This window comes from Peromyscus maniculatus, chromosome 1 (genome assembly GCF_049852395.1).
Source record: "Peromyscus maniculatus bairdii isolate BWxNUB_F1_BW_parent chromosome 1, HU_Pman_BW_mat_3.1, whole genome shotgun sequence".
In the NCBI taxonomy this organism is placed as follows: domain Eukaryota; kingdom Metazoa; phylum Chordata; class Mammalia; order Rodentia; family Cricetidae; genus Peromyscus; species Peromyscus maniculatus.
The window spans coordinates 201406617-201420706 of NC_134852.1; the positions used below are offsets into that span (position 1 = coordinate 201406617).

Here is a 14090-nt window from a genome sequence, read left to right on the forward strand (position 1 = left end):
CAACAGCTTTTACAATCAAATGTTTTTCTTTAGTTACGAATGTAAAAGACAACATAATCCAGATTTTATGTGTGATAGCCATCTTTACGTGGCTTATTACCTTTACTGTTTTTTTAAACACTTTATTTTTAGATACTATTTGTTTATATAACGGTATATATTTTTTTATTTTAAGCCTACGTACATTTTTACATGCATTATAAACTATTTCATCTGAATCAGTCTTATTGTGAATTTATTGCTTTAAACTGTAGCCTTTTAAGCCTGAAACAGCGCTGTGGTTGCTGGCTCCGCCCACTTTAGCTTCCCAACATGGCGGTGGTACATTTTCTGCCAACTCTGGGAGCCATCAATTCTCAGAAATAGTGGGTCTATGCTTCTTATCAAAGCAGGGTGTAGCCCAGAAAGCTTTTTTTTTTTTTTTTTTTAATACTAGTAAAGACGAAATCTACCACACAGTGTAATGTGCTGCTGGCAGACGCCTCATTCCCACCATACTCCTGGTCAAAAGCACACACCAGGAACCCTCAGGTGTTCAAACCTGAGTTTTGTGGTATCTAGCTGCCCATATGAGACAAGAAGCAGGAACCTGGTTTTGGCTTTTTTTAGAATTGGTTATTAAATATTCTCAGGTTTAAGGTGGAAATTTGAGCCGTTGGGCGCCATTTGTTGCTGGAGTGCTTCTCTCCAGGTTCCACCAATCCCCACAGTCCCACAATCCATGTATAAAATAATCACTCATACAGTTATATTACTTATAAACTGTATGGCCTTGGCAGGCTCTTGTTAACTGTCCTTATATCTTAAATTAACCCATTTCTATAAATCTATACCTTGCCACTTGGCTGGTGGTTTACCTTCGTCTTTACATGCTGCTTGTCCTGGCAGTGGCTGCAGTGTCTCTCCCTCCTTCTTCCTGTTTCTCTAATTCTCCTCTCTCCTTGTCCCACTTATACTTCCTGTCTGGTCACTGGCCATCAGTGTTTTATTTATATAGAATGATATCCACAGCAGGTGGTAACAGAGAGAAGTGAGTTGAGGACTGGGTCTCTACTAATACAGAGATTTCTAGCCTGATAGAAAACTCAACTGAGGAAGTAGCAGAGAAAGTCTAGAAAGAAATTACAGAGTCAGAATTGCCCTTGATCTTTTGCTGAAGATGTTATTCAGGCAAATAAAAGTAAGACTTAGTGGGTATAAGAATTTCTAATGAAGATGAAGTTTCTGAAGAAGGGAAAAGAGATATCCTGATTATAAGTTGGATATAAGTGAGTTTAATTCAGAGTTCCCTTGGAAGTCACTCTTCAGTCAAGGTCACAAATATAATCTCCAAAGGAATTCTTTGTACATTTCTAGTGCATTCATTGTAATAACTCCTTGTTCTCCTCATGAAGGTTTGTGGCCAGTCATTGTCTTCTTAAAACTTCTCTCAGATTTCATAACTATGTATAAAAGCCCTTGTAACCAGAGGTCCAAATGAATCAGATGAATATGCAGAGAAGAGGCAGGTGACCCAGAGCCTTTCCCCTGGAAAGAGGTAAACATCTTTATAGAGCTTACTTCTCTAATTACATTTACTGTGGCATTGTTTCCATCGAAATTATAGCAATTATATACCCTGATCCCATTTGAAATCATTTAATTAATGAGTAGCTACCTCTCTGTGTGTTTGGAATTCTAATGAAGTCTTTTCTTTTTGTGAGTCACATCCCTCCTCAAATTAATCACCCCTTTCTTTTCAGGAAGGTTTACTTAGTCTGGATGGTGGATTGAAGCAGGTTTGTTATTTAATGTCCCAGGAAACTACATTTGTTATAGAAACCCTAGCACAGTTTAGGATGACCAGAGACAGAGTAACTTCTATTCCATCTTCTCCAAGATTGCTTTAGTTCTTGTAAACATCAAGGGACATTTGACTCAATCACAGTCTCTGACCCAGAAATGAAGCAGATAAAGCTATGGTAGCAGTATTGAAAACTGTGATTGATTTTGTTTGATTAATTCTATTCATTAATCAACCAAGAACTATATTAATTTAGTACCTGTTATACGAAAGAAGTGCCCATGAATGCAAAGATGGATGACTGTAATAGATAGATAAATCTACTGATTGGAAGGTTAACAGGATATGGACAACTTGTGTATCTAGAGGTAGACACAAGAAAATACATTCTCAGAAGTTATCTTGAAAAAAGCCACATTCTGCCTCCCATCTTTTTGTGTTCATTTCACTGAACAAGAGTCATCTTTTAAAAGAAAGTTGAAGATTTCAGGAAGGTTTTTGTTCAAGTTTACCTAGTTAATTTCAAGGCCAAGGGGGACTAGGAACAATCAGATCTTCTAATTTCTCTGCTTTCTCATTTTGCTATGGTTCCCAGACCAACAGTAAAGCAAGAACACAGAACTGTCTATGACCAGTGTCTTGTTAGCAGTGTAGCCATCAGGCATGGAAGTTTTTTTTAACAAAGATTGAAATGGCTTCTTAGGTTCAGAGAGTCCAAGATGAATCTGAAGTAGAGAGACAAACACATAAAAAAATGCATGTGGCTAGGTAAAAAGAAAAATAGAAGTAATACATTTTAATTGATCCCCACCATCACCAAAAATCCATATAATGAGAAATGGCTCAGAAAATTCATTTATTTTGTTCCTGTGGTTAGGAGAACTTCCTCCAGGAACCAAAGGGCATGGCACCTCTTTCCAGGCAGTCATCTATATTTATGTATGAGGTGTCTACTTATTTCAAGGCTCAGTACGAAGAAGAAAAAAGATTGCCCACATTTGGGCTAAGTGTGTGCCTTGAAAAAAGATTGAGAGTCAAGCCCACCAAAATACCTTGATTTAATTATTGGGGAAGTCTGTAGAAATTCTGTCAATAAGAAGAGTGGTGATGGTAATGGACCTTTGTTGTCTGTGAGATTTTAAAGATTTCACATGCATTATTTAACTTAATATGAGTTACGATTGCATTGGTCACTATGTTTCTTTGAGTGAAGAAAAGGAATATGACAACAAGGAGCTGGTGAGAAGGCTCAGGAGGTAAAGGCTCTTGCACCAAGTGCGGCAACCTGAGATTGATTCCTGGGAATCTAAATGGTGGAAGGGGAGAACCAGCTCTTTCAAGTTGCTTGCATGCACAAACACACACGCACGCACGCACGCATGCACACACACACACAGATTAATAACACCAATAACAATAGTAACAACAACAATAATAATAATAATTTAACAGGTAACTTTTAAAAAGAAACAAAGAATACAATTCTGAAGAAGGGGTCCCAAAATACTACATTGTGGCAATTATAAAGATGAGAAGTGATGCTGGTAGCAGTGAATTTGGTCAAGCTGGAAACTGAAAAGTTCCAGGTTTAGAGCTCAAGGGAGACAGTGAAGCAGATTATTTTTTGTGGGAAAGAAGCTTTTTTTTTTTAAGATTTCTTAAATTGAAAAAAAAATTTAAATACAATATATTTGATTATGTTTTTCTTCTCCCCTAATTCCTCACGCTTCCCTACTCCACCTTTATATTCTTTCTTTCTTCCTTCCTCTTAAAAAATCAGTGCTTAGACAGACAGACAACATCATGATGGGGCACTAAGGAGAGATAAGGTCCACATGGCAGGATGCAAGTCCCTTCTTACATGTTTTAGAGGAATGGGAGGCCATATGCTACATGACTGGTGTGTAGATCACAGAATATGCTCTCAGTTTGTCTTTGAACGAGCTATAAGAACAGTAAGGGCAGGGATCTAAATAAACTATTTTAGTTCTGTAAACCACAATAATCTGGTTTTGGGAATTATCACAATTCAACAAAAATGGAGGAGCTTCATAAAATGACAGGAACTCACTCTTTTTGCAAAAGTCTTGAAAATTAAATTCACTTTGCAAGTTCCTCATGTTCCTTTAATAGCCCTCCACACTTCATTTCCAATTCTTTATCCTACAATGACTATTGCTAGAAACTGCTCTTTTCTATAGAATACAAATACATCTAGAAGGTATCCATGACCTTAAGAAGTTTCTATTTAGTTAAAAAAAAAAATAGTCTTAGGTAAAGATGCTAGAAAATTAAGAACCCTTGGATGACCCTTTTTCATCAGAGAAATTTTCATGCAACCCTGGTTTATAGGCATATAAAATAGGCATACAGATTAGGCATTTGCTGATAATAAATCAAGAAGAAATTTATTTTAATACAATTCTTTGATATACATATAATTTTGCCACTTATAAAGATGAAAACAAATTTGCATACTAATAAGATGGATATGCTGTTTATTTTACATGAAGAATTAAATCTTAACTGAAAATTTGGTACTGCAGGATGGAGAAAGCATCTTCAGCATTTTCCAGCTTTGTTTGGTATTCTGATTTTATAAACCTCAAGGCTAAGAATGTTATTTCACATAAATACATAGTACAAAATGTCAGAAGTACATTTGGGGCTATTTCTGAAATTGTTGAAAATTTTGTTATAAACTCAAGCCAAAATTCATTTTTAAAATTTATTATAAAACTCTTTAGCAACTCAAATCAAATGGTGATATCTTAAATCAAATATCCTCCCAAAGTATAATCCAAAGTTAAACTAATTTGATACTTACATGCTGAGAAATGATTGTAGGAAAAATACTGAAAGTCTTTGTTTTTGTAATTAACTCATGCTTTTGTAAGAGCATAAAACTCTATTTGTGCAGTAAAAAATATTTGAGATAATTTTCTCAAGTCTTAACTAGATGTTAAATGTGATGACATGTTCAGCTCAAAGAGTACATGCTGTGAGTTCAAAACCAAGGAAGAATGGAAAATGCTTCCAGAAACAACTTGGACTCACTAAACATTTGATTCTGGATTAACTTTTGGTTATTACAGATTCAGAAGTCTTTTGCTGTTGCCAAATCATTCATGAGTCTCACCTTTAGGGTTGTGACCCCAAATGGAGTAGTAAACTACTGTTTTATTTTTAATAATTTATTATTTTTGAAATTATAATGCAACCACAACATTTATCTCCTTCCCTCACCTCCCTCCAGTTCCTCCCATGCATCCCCTTGTTCTCTTTGTAATTCATGGCCTTTTTGAGAAGCTGTCACCTTTATTGTTCAAAGTTTGGTTTGAGGACATCATCACGATCAGGGACTTCAGAGAAATGCAAATATTCAGACACACAGAATATACTAATGAGAACCTCTCTAGGTGGGGAAACCCATATGTCAAAGGCCTTCTGAAAGGACTTCTTGATAACAAAAAATTTGAACATCTGAAGAAGAAGAGCTCATTGTTGCCTAACTTCCAGATCCAAGCTGGAATGGCTACCCACTACAGTTGCCAGACAATTTTCAGATCTCCTGAAGCCCCTGACACCTGACTTGGAAATTCTATCATCCTTTGGTAGATTCTCCATGTTTTGCTTTCCTCTGCTATAACCATGCACTTGGGTTGATACATGAACCACTTTGTTCTCCCCAAATAAGTATGAGGAAAGAGCTTCCCCTATTATGCTGGCAATGATTCCTTAACTTTAGAGGAATAATTTTAGATGATGAGGAGCTCATATCTGGGAACTTGATGTTTGTTGTTAATCATTAGAAGGAGGCTTAGAATGCTTTTTAAAATTTTTCAGTTCAGTGATATTAATACAAAAATGACGAGTGTGATTTCTTTTGAGGGTCTTGCCGTTGTCTTTGTTAGGTTCACATTTTCACTGATCTTACTGTGACACCTGTTTCACTAATGTTTAAGAAAAGAGGTTATTAAGCACTTGGATATTTATTAATCTGTATTTCATATCCTGCTTATTTTTCTATGTGTGCCATCTGTCATTTCTTCAACTTCCTTAACAGTTATCAAATCATCAGGTAATTAGTGTGATATTGAACAGAACTAGAGAATCAAGGTCCACGCAGAAGAAAGACTATGTGTCTGCGTAGTCACTGACTGCCATAACTCATAATGTAGCACTGCCTGGAATCACACCAAAAATTAGTGTTAATCAATTAAGTATCTATATCAAGTTAGTCTGTGGGCATGCACAGGAGGGATTGTCTTACTCATTCATACAAGTAGGCCCATCTTATTGTGGGTGGTACCATCCTTAGGTAGGTAGTCCTGAGATATGCAAGAAACGTTCCTAATCATTATCCAGAGAGCGAACCAGTAAGAGCCAGCAAGCAATGATCTTCCATGATTTCTGCTTCAGGTTCCTGCCTTGACTTCCTTCCCTGACTTCCTCCAATGATGGATTGCAACCTGGATTAGTAAGCCAATATACCCATTCCTCCCTGGGTTATTTTTGGTTAGATTGTTTTATCACAGTAACAAAAAGGTAACCAGAACAGTCACTAGTGCATCATTGTGTAGAGTTAAGGCAAAACAATGAACTATTGTCTTCTAGAACAGATTGAAAGATAAGGAATATGGTAATATCCAAATATTACTAAGGGACTCACCTTTCTGGTCTTAGCTGAGACCCACCAAGATGAACAAAACTCATCATCCTAACAGTATAAAATAACTATAATTTTGTCTTTGGCACTTGGAGGTAATCTTATGGAAAAGGATAATAGCATGTATTCAAGAATATGGCTGATCAGTTTGGAGAAAGACATGAGCAATACAGCATGAAGCAAGAAGTTGAACAAACATAGATGAAAAGAATATACCTGTTGAGGTTTCATGAAAACCATCTGAACCAGTCTGTAAGATTGAACTGATTTGATGCCTGTGTTCAGTCAAAAAAATAAGCACTTCAAGGCTCAGCTTCACTTAGGTTGTACGCATGGATCAATAGCACATTCTGTTCGGTATCAACCCTGCTAAACGATAAAGCCTAGGCTTGCAGTTGCATGCTCACTAACTACTGCACCTGTTGCCCCCTGATCATCGCTATTTGTTAGAAAGTTATCTCACCCTTTACAAACGTCCCTACTTGTGAGCTGCAAAGACTGCCAACCTATTTCTTTCCCCTTTTCCCAAGACATACCTGGGTTTACACCATTTTCAGCACAAAGATGAAATGAATCCTGTTGTCATCAACATTAGTGTCCTAGCACTGCTTTAACAAAACCATAAACTAGATGGTTTAAAATGGCATTCATTATCTTATAATTCTGGAAGCCAATTTCCAAAATCAAACGATTATCAGGAGAACTTGCTATGTCTTCTTCATTTTTTAAAAACACAAAATCTTCTGGTGTGTGTTTATGAATAGTGTAAGATTCATAAAAGGATTTTCATACAAATATATCATGTACATTGACAGTATTCATTCCAGCTCCCCTTTATGATGGCTCTAGCCATTTCTTAGCTTATGGCTGTATATCTCCAATTTATACTTCTGTCTTCAAATGGCCTTTTCACTACTTGTTCATCTTCATTATCTGTTACAGAATACTTCTTACCACTTTTAGAGACATCTCAGTAATTCAAGATGCTTTCATTTTTATTATCTTTTGCTTAAATCTTCATGCTTCTTTTTCTAAATGAGGTTACATTATAGCTTCAAGGATGAGGACATATTCATTCATACCTTATTAAAGACCATCAACCACTCAACTCAGTCTTTTTTTTTAAAGTTCAGTCTTTCTTTCTTTCCTTTCTTCCTTCCTTTCTCTCTCTCTGTCTCTTTCTTTCTTTCTTTCTTTCTTTCTTTCTTTCTTTCTTTCTTTCTTTCTTTCTTTCTTTCTTTCTTTCTTTCTTTCTTTCTTTCTATTATGTTGTTTATTTATTATGTTTTCAGTGTTCTGCTTGCATGTATTCCTGCAAGCCAGAAGAGGGCACCAGATCTCATTACAGATGGTTGTGAGACACCATGTGGTTGCTGGGAATTGAACTCAGGACCTCTGGAAGAACAGTCAGTGCTCTTAACCTCTGAGCCATATCTCCAGCCCCAAAGTCCTTTTTTTTTCAATAATTTATATACTTTTATTTTATGTGCATTAGTGTTTTGCCTCCATGTATATCTATGTGAGGGTGTTGGGTACCGTGGAACTAGAATTGCAGACAGTTGTGAGCTGCCATGTGGGTGCTGGGGATTGAACCCAGGTCCTCTTGGAGAGCAGTCAGTGTTCTTAACCACTGAGCCATCTCTCCAGCCTCAACTCAGTCTTTTTCAATAGTGCTTAAACTTTGGCAACTAGATACATCTTTGGATGGTCTGATAAAATACATCATTTGTACAGAGATAAACTTACATGTTCTAATAAATACATTTTTTTTATTAAAATTTAGATTATTCAGTATCTTCTAATACAGCAGATTATATATGGGCTGAAGTTGATTCATACCACATAATCTAGGTCCTTTTTAAATGACAACTAACAGTGACCATGATTTTTCTTTGTGATCTGTTATTTCTTTGTGATCTGTGATAATGTAGACTAACATGGGCTATCACCTCTTCTGTTCTAGGTAATACATAGAATCTTATTAATTTATTTCACAATCATTTAAATTATCATTGATCATGTTAAATTATTCAATTACATTGGCCACATTACCTAGAGAAACACTTCAACTACTGCTATTATTGTCTATCCTTAGGTATACAAAGCTCATTTCCATTATCCTATCCTTAAGCCAGTACCAGAAAGAGAAGTTGATGTTTCTTCCTATTACATCTTATCTTATTAAACTCTACCTGTCTGAGACTGTCAGAACCTACTGGGTCCTGATTCTACCATGAAGTGTATTGACTGTTGTTTCTAGCTGTGCGTCATTGGAAAGTTAGATTTCTGTTGATAAGCATTATTTTCATGTCTTTAAGCCATTTAGTAAGAATGGTAAACAAGGAGAAGCAGACAACAGAATGTTGCAAACTGACTACCTCTACCTCCCTTCTGGCTGATTTCAATACTTTAATTAGGTGCCGTTCAAACACATCATTTTACTAGCAGCTGGCTCACATTTTAATTTTTTTCTTCAAAACTGCTGTGCAGACTCTTGTCACCTGCCTTGTTGACATCCAAGTATATCATGTACCTTGTATTTTCTTCTCTCTGCCTAGTAATCTTCTTATAGAAATGAGTAGGATTAATCTGACATGATGCATGTTGTGAGCCATGAAATAACTGTTTAGAGTAGGGAGAAATATTTGCTTTAATATCACTGGCATTGTGATACTCAGCTTGATATAACCTAGGAAGACTTGATACAAAAAATAGTGTTTGAATGTGGGAAGATTTTGATATCTGAGTAGAGAAGGAAAGAGATGTTTGCCAAGGTCATCTTCAATGTCTTATTTTTACTGATCCAGCTATTAATTTAACTCTCTTATTGCCAAGCAAGTAGAACCTTATCATAATAGCTAGCTGTTTTGTTAAATTTTTAAGGGAGCTGACATGGTGGCACATTCTTGTAATCCCAAGAAGGATTGGGAGTTCAAGGTCATCCCTGGCTACATAGATTGAGGTAAATCTGGGGTACATGAGACTCTGCCCAAGAAACAAAAAAACAAAATATAAGTGAGCCACCTTGCACCTTCTGAATAAATTTAAAACTAAATAGTGGAAAGACCTTGATAGATGACATGACATCTCTGTATTGGGTTTGGAAATGAATGTATTTAGCAAGAATAAAAAAGAAAAAGACATAGAAAATTCAGGAAAAAGTATCAGCTATATATTGGAATATTCTATGCTCAACGCTTCTAGTCTATGCCAAAGTGAGGTTTTAAAAAGACTATGCAGTCTTGATAAAGTGTAGCCCTCAGTTTCTCCCTCAACATCTGTTTAAATCTTCTTTTAGATTTAAGTCTGTAAACCTTTTTTTAATTTTTTCTGATAATACATTCAAAGCTGTTTCCCAAGATTTAAGTTAAATGAGCTACAAAACCAATCTTATTTTTTCCACATTTTACAATTTATTTTAGTCCTCACTTCCTCTTGTAAGCATTATCATCTTCCAGAGAGTTGAACAAAAGATCTCAATGAGAAGGCCTTTGGTTATCAGCGTAAGAATATTTAAACCAGGGCAGTGGAGAATGCTAGTGTGATTGAGGCTTGCTGAAATGGACAGTCTAGTTCTTCGAAAGAGCTCCCAGCATGACTGGGTTCACCTCTCCATCACAGTGATAGATGTCTTGCACTGTAATCGCATGACATGCCACCCCAGTGAAGAATTGATGGTCAGCATTTTTTTCTTTCATTTTTTTCTAGAATGATTGATCATTCATATTTATAGGCCTATCAACAACTGGGCTTTACAAAGGTCAGTATTGATTATCTGGACCATGCAGATGGCATTCTTCATTACTGTACATAAATATGACTTTCTTTTATTGGAATGCTGTTTTTCAAGGAAGGCAGCAAGAGAATAAGCATTAATATGAGTCATGCAGTGGGAATTTCAATGAAAAGGCACAGAGATGGTCACAGGATTTTGGCATCAGTAGGGTCATACTTTAGATTAGGTAATACATTTCATTACTCCCAATGTGTGTAAGTATACACACACACACAAACACATACACTCATATACAATTTGTTTTATAAATGAGGAAATTATTTCTAGCACTGGATATAGGTAGATAACCTACTATTCCTGACATTAAGAAGAAATGAAAAAGATATGTGTCAAAATGTAAATTTGGTTTCATTTGGATTGTAAATTATTTGAATGCTTCCTATAATCATATTTAGTAATTTTGCAATAAAAATGAGTGATATTAAACTTAATGTGAATGACAACCAGTTGGCTGAAGATGCAAAGATGCTGGCCACTGAAGAGGGAGACTACTCTTTTAAGGAAATCATTTTGGAGGGATCAAAGAAGTCCAGGCTGTCTTGATCTCCCCCTCTCTATTCTGGTGCATTACTGACTGATGCTGGACTTCTTGTGTTTTACACTTAGAGTTTTTGGCCACTTCAGCCTACGCTCCGAATGGCAGTTGGTGAAAGTGGACTACAAGTCTATCTTCAGCCGGCGCTGCACCAAGGAGGACTTTGAGACTTGGCACCTGCTCAATCAGGTACCACAACATTGGGATGTCCTGGCCTCTAGAAACAGGAACTACTGCCAGCTGGGTTTGGTCTTCACTGATCTTACTTTTTAGGGGAAAGGAAGGCAGTGTCATTTGAGCATGTGAGTGTGTGACTATAAGGGAAAAAATTGGACATACACAGGGCCAACAGGGTAAATGACACACATTTCATGATTCTATGTACTCATTATATCCCTGAACTTCCTAGAGGAGAATATATGAGAATAACTTAGGATATCAGCTCAGTTGGCCATTTATAAGAGAGAAGGGAACCAAGGACACACACACACACACACACACACACACACACACACACACAGAGAGAGAGAGAGAGAGAGAGAGACAGACAGACAGACAGACAGATAGACAGACACAGAGACAGAGAGAAAGAGACACACAGAGAGTGACAGAGAGAGAGAATGAGAGAGAGAGAGAGAGAGAGAGAGAGAGAGAGAGAGAGAGAGAGAGAGAGAGAGAAGGAGGGGAGAAGAGGGGTAGAGATTGCACTTATGGGAGTCAACCTCAATTTTACTGTGAAAATAAAATAAACAATAAAAACAGTATGACAGAAGTTGTTTTCTCATTACTTTAGCTGCTAAAGCCACTTGTATGCTGATCTATAATCTGAAGTCCTTGTGTACAGAGATGGAGAAGAAACTGTATTATATAGACATCGTGGATAGGATGGTTAGAGAGGTGAACCCAGGCCAGGCATATATAGTGGTCCTTCCATGTGGTGGTAAAAGATTAACATGTTTGCCCTTGAAAATTCTGCATGAGAAATGAGATTGCTACATTGAATACTAAGGGCCAGTGCTTTTGTTGACCAACTGTCTTATTTCACCTCCTGTGTATTTTATTGCCTGTCTCACTATGAACTTCCTCTTTAAGGGAGAGCCTTGTGTCATGGGGGAAAGGAAAATATTCAAGAAACGCAAGCCAGGTGCTCAGTGTGCCCTTGGCAGAGACTACTCTGGGTCGGTGGTATCAGAACCCTGTGTCTGTGCTGACTGGGACTTTGAATGGTGAGTCCTTTGAAATTTCCTCTGCAGTTCAAACCAGATATTTATCTGCTTGTGGGTGAGGATGAAGATGGAGTTACTTTGACCCAGATGCAGGAGGTACATCTATGGTCTTAGTTTCTGGACCAGACAGGAATTCTATATCACTTGAAAATGAGAATGGGGCACGATGATAGGAAGTACCAGTGCTGTATGATCAGAATTTCCTATGGGCCTTTCCCTTATCTCCTCATCTCCAGTGAGTGAGTAGCTATATTTGATAGTTCTGGAGGAGAGGTGCTGGATACTGATGAGCCTTAAAGAGCTACTTGCCTAGGAATCACTTTTATATATATTTTCTCAAATTGTACTTCTATGTATGGGTACTCGGTCATCATTTCCTCTTATTTTCATTTTAACTCATGTATAGTATTTATGTATTTTTGTGAGACACAGTATAATAATTTGTGTGCATATAACATTGTGGAATGGTCAAATCAAGGCAATTAACATTCCCATTTGAACAAACGTTGGTCAGTTCTTTGTGTTGGCAATCTTTCCATTTTAGACTGTAATTCTTCCTCTGATATCAATGAAAAAGTATAATGGTATCTAGAATTCTGATATCTAATCTCCCTTACAACTGATGACTCCCAAATATGAAAATTTGCCTCCAGCCCAGCTTCATTCTCCTCTGAGCAATATGTCTATCTAATCTATACAATATACATCTGGTTTTCTAAGAGAGGTGGCATGATTAGTGTGACTGAAGAATCCTTCTTATTGGAAAGTATTTCTCTAATTTGAACCAAGCATAGAGCCATCCAGACTATAGCTCAAATGAAAGTGAGATTAACATCTCTTTTCTCTATGCTCAGATGTAGGCCATCAAGGAGCCCTTTCAGGTTCTCCCTCCAAAACAACCTGTCCCTGAAAGCACTTGTGTGCATCCTTAGAGCAGTTATTATCCTGCCAAGTCTACAAACACCACCTTCACTCACCACACTGTCACTCTGAAGTCCTGGGTGGGTGTCTGTAGTCCTAGTTATTGGACCAGGTACAGTTTTTTTTTTTTAATTCCAGATCAGATCTTATTACTCTTGTACTTAAGATACCTTAATAGATTCTCTCTCCTTTAAGGAACTGCCTTGTTGAAGACCCTTTGGCCTGGGCATCCTTTTCTATCTATTTTTTTTTTGTAATTGTTCTTCATTTATTAGCTGTATTACAGCCACACTACCAACTCTATTAATTAATTCAGGCTAATTCCTAGGAGAAGGACTGGAGAATACAATGGTTTTCCATGTTTCAGCAATGCTAACACCTTTTAATCTCTCTTGTTTCTTCAAAATTGTTAGCTTTTTAGAAATGCCGAAGACACCTTGTCTCATCTATATACCCTGGTGCTCTCTAATACACCACCATGCTTTTGTCTTGTTAGTATTCACTGTATTAAGTGAATGTGCTTTTGAATGTTTTGTTACCATTGGTCTTTCCCCAGTAGAATGTAAGTGCTGTGAATGTAGGAGCTTTAAATTTCCCTTACTTTTAAAATCCCAGTGCCAACTCTACAGTAAACATTCAATAAAGAGTTGTAATATGTTTTTGAATGTTGTTCTTAGAGTAAAAGACCGTCCCAGTTCTGAGAATATGTGAATATCCCTCTGGTCTCAGCTAGATGAATGCTTCCTATGTGTTCAGTCAGAAGCTGAAGTTTCATTTGATAATTGATAGTGATTATCATGGGTTAGAAGAAACAACTAATGGCTCAAGCATCATCCTATAGTCAAGAAAGGAGATGGGGCAATAGCAGAATCGTATTTGGAGTTCTGTGGCTCAGAGTAGCAACATATGCTGAAATGCATAGTGTAAGATGAATTGCTAAATAGTCTTATCAATAAAAAAACCTGGAGCCAGATATTGGGGTAAAACTGAGAGATCAGAAAAGCAAAAAGAAGCTAGCCATGCTCTTACCACTTGGAAATCCTCAGCCAAAGAGACCTACTTCCTGTATACCCATGCCTATATGCCTTTCTGTTCTTCATCTCACTTCTCCTATCCGCCTAGCTACATTATTTCCTCTCTGTCTGTACAGACCTCCAGAC

At 37.0% G+C, this 14090-nt stretch overlaps 1 protein-coding gene across 1 annotated transcript in view; it reads left to right on the forward strand.

Annotated features, from left to right (window-relative positions):
- Positions 1-14090, forward strand: part of Sorcs3 (sortilin related VPS10 domain containing receptor 3) — a 627324-nt gene that overhangs the window by 561626 nt on the left and 51608 nt on the right. Inside the window, exons 15-16 of the mRNA XM_006983301.4 lie at positions 10855-10972; positions 11876-12009. Coding sequence (XP_006983363.1) covers positions 10855-10972; positions 11876-12009 — 252 coding nt within the window. The remainder of the gene's footprint in view (positions 1-10854; positions 10973-11875; positions 12010-14090) is intronic.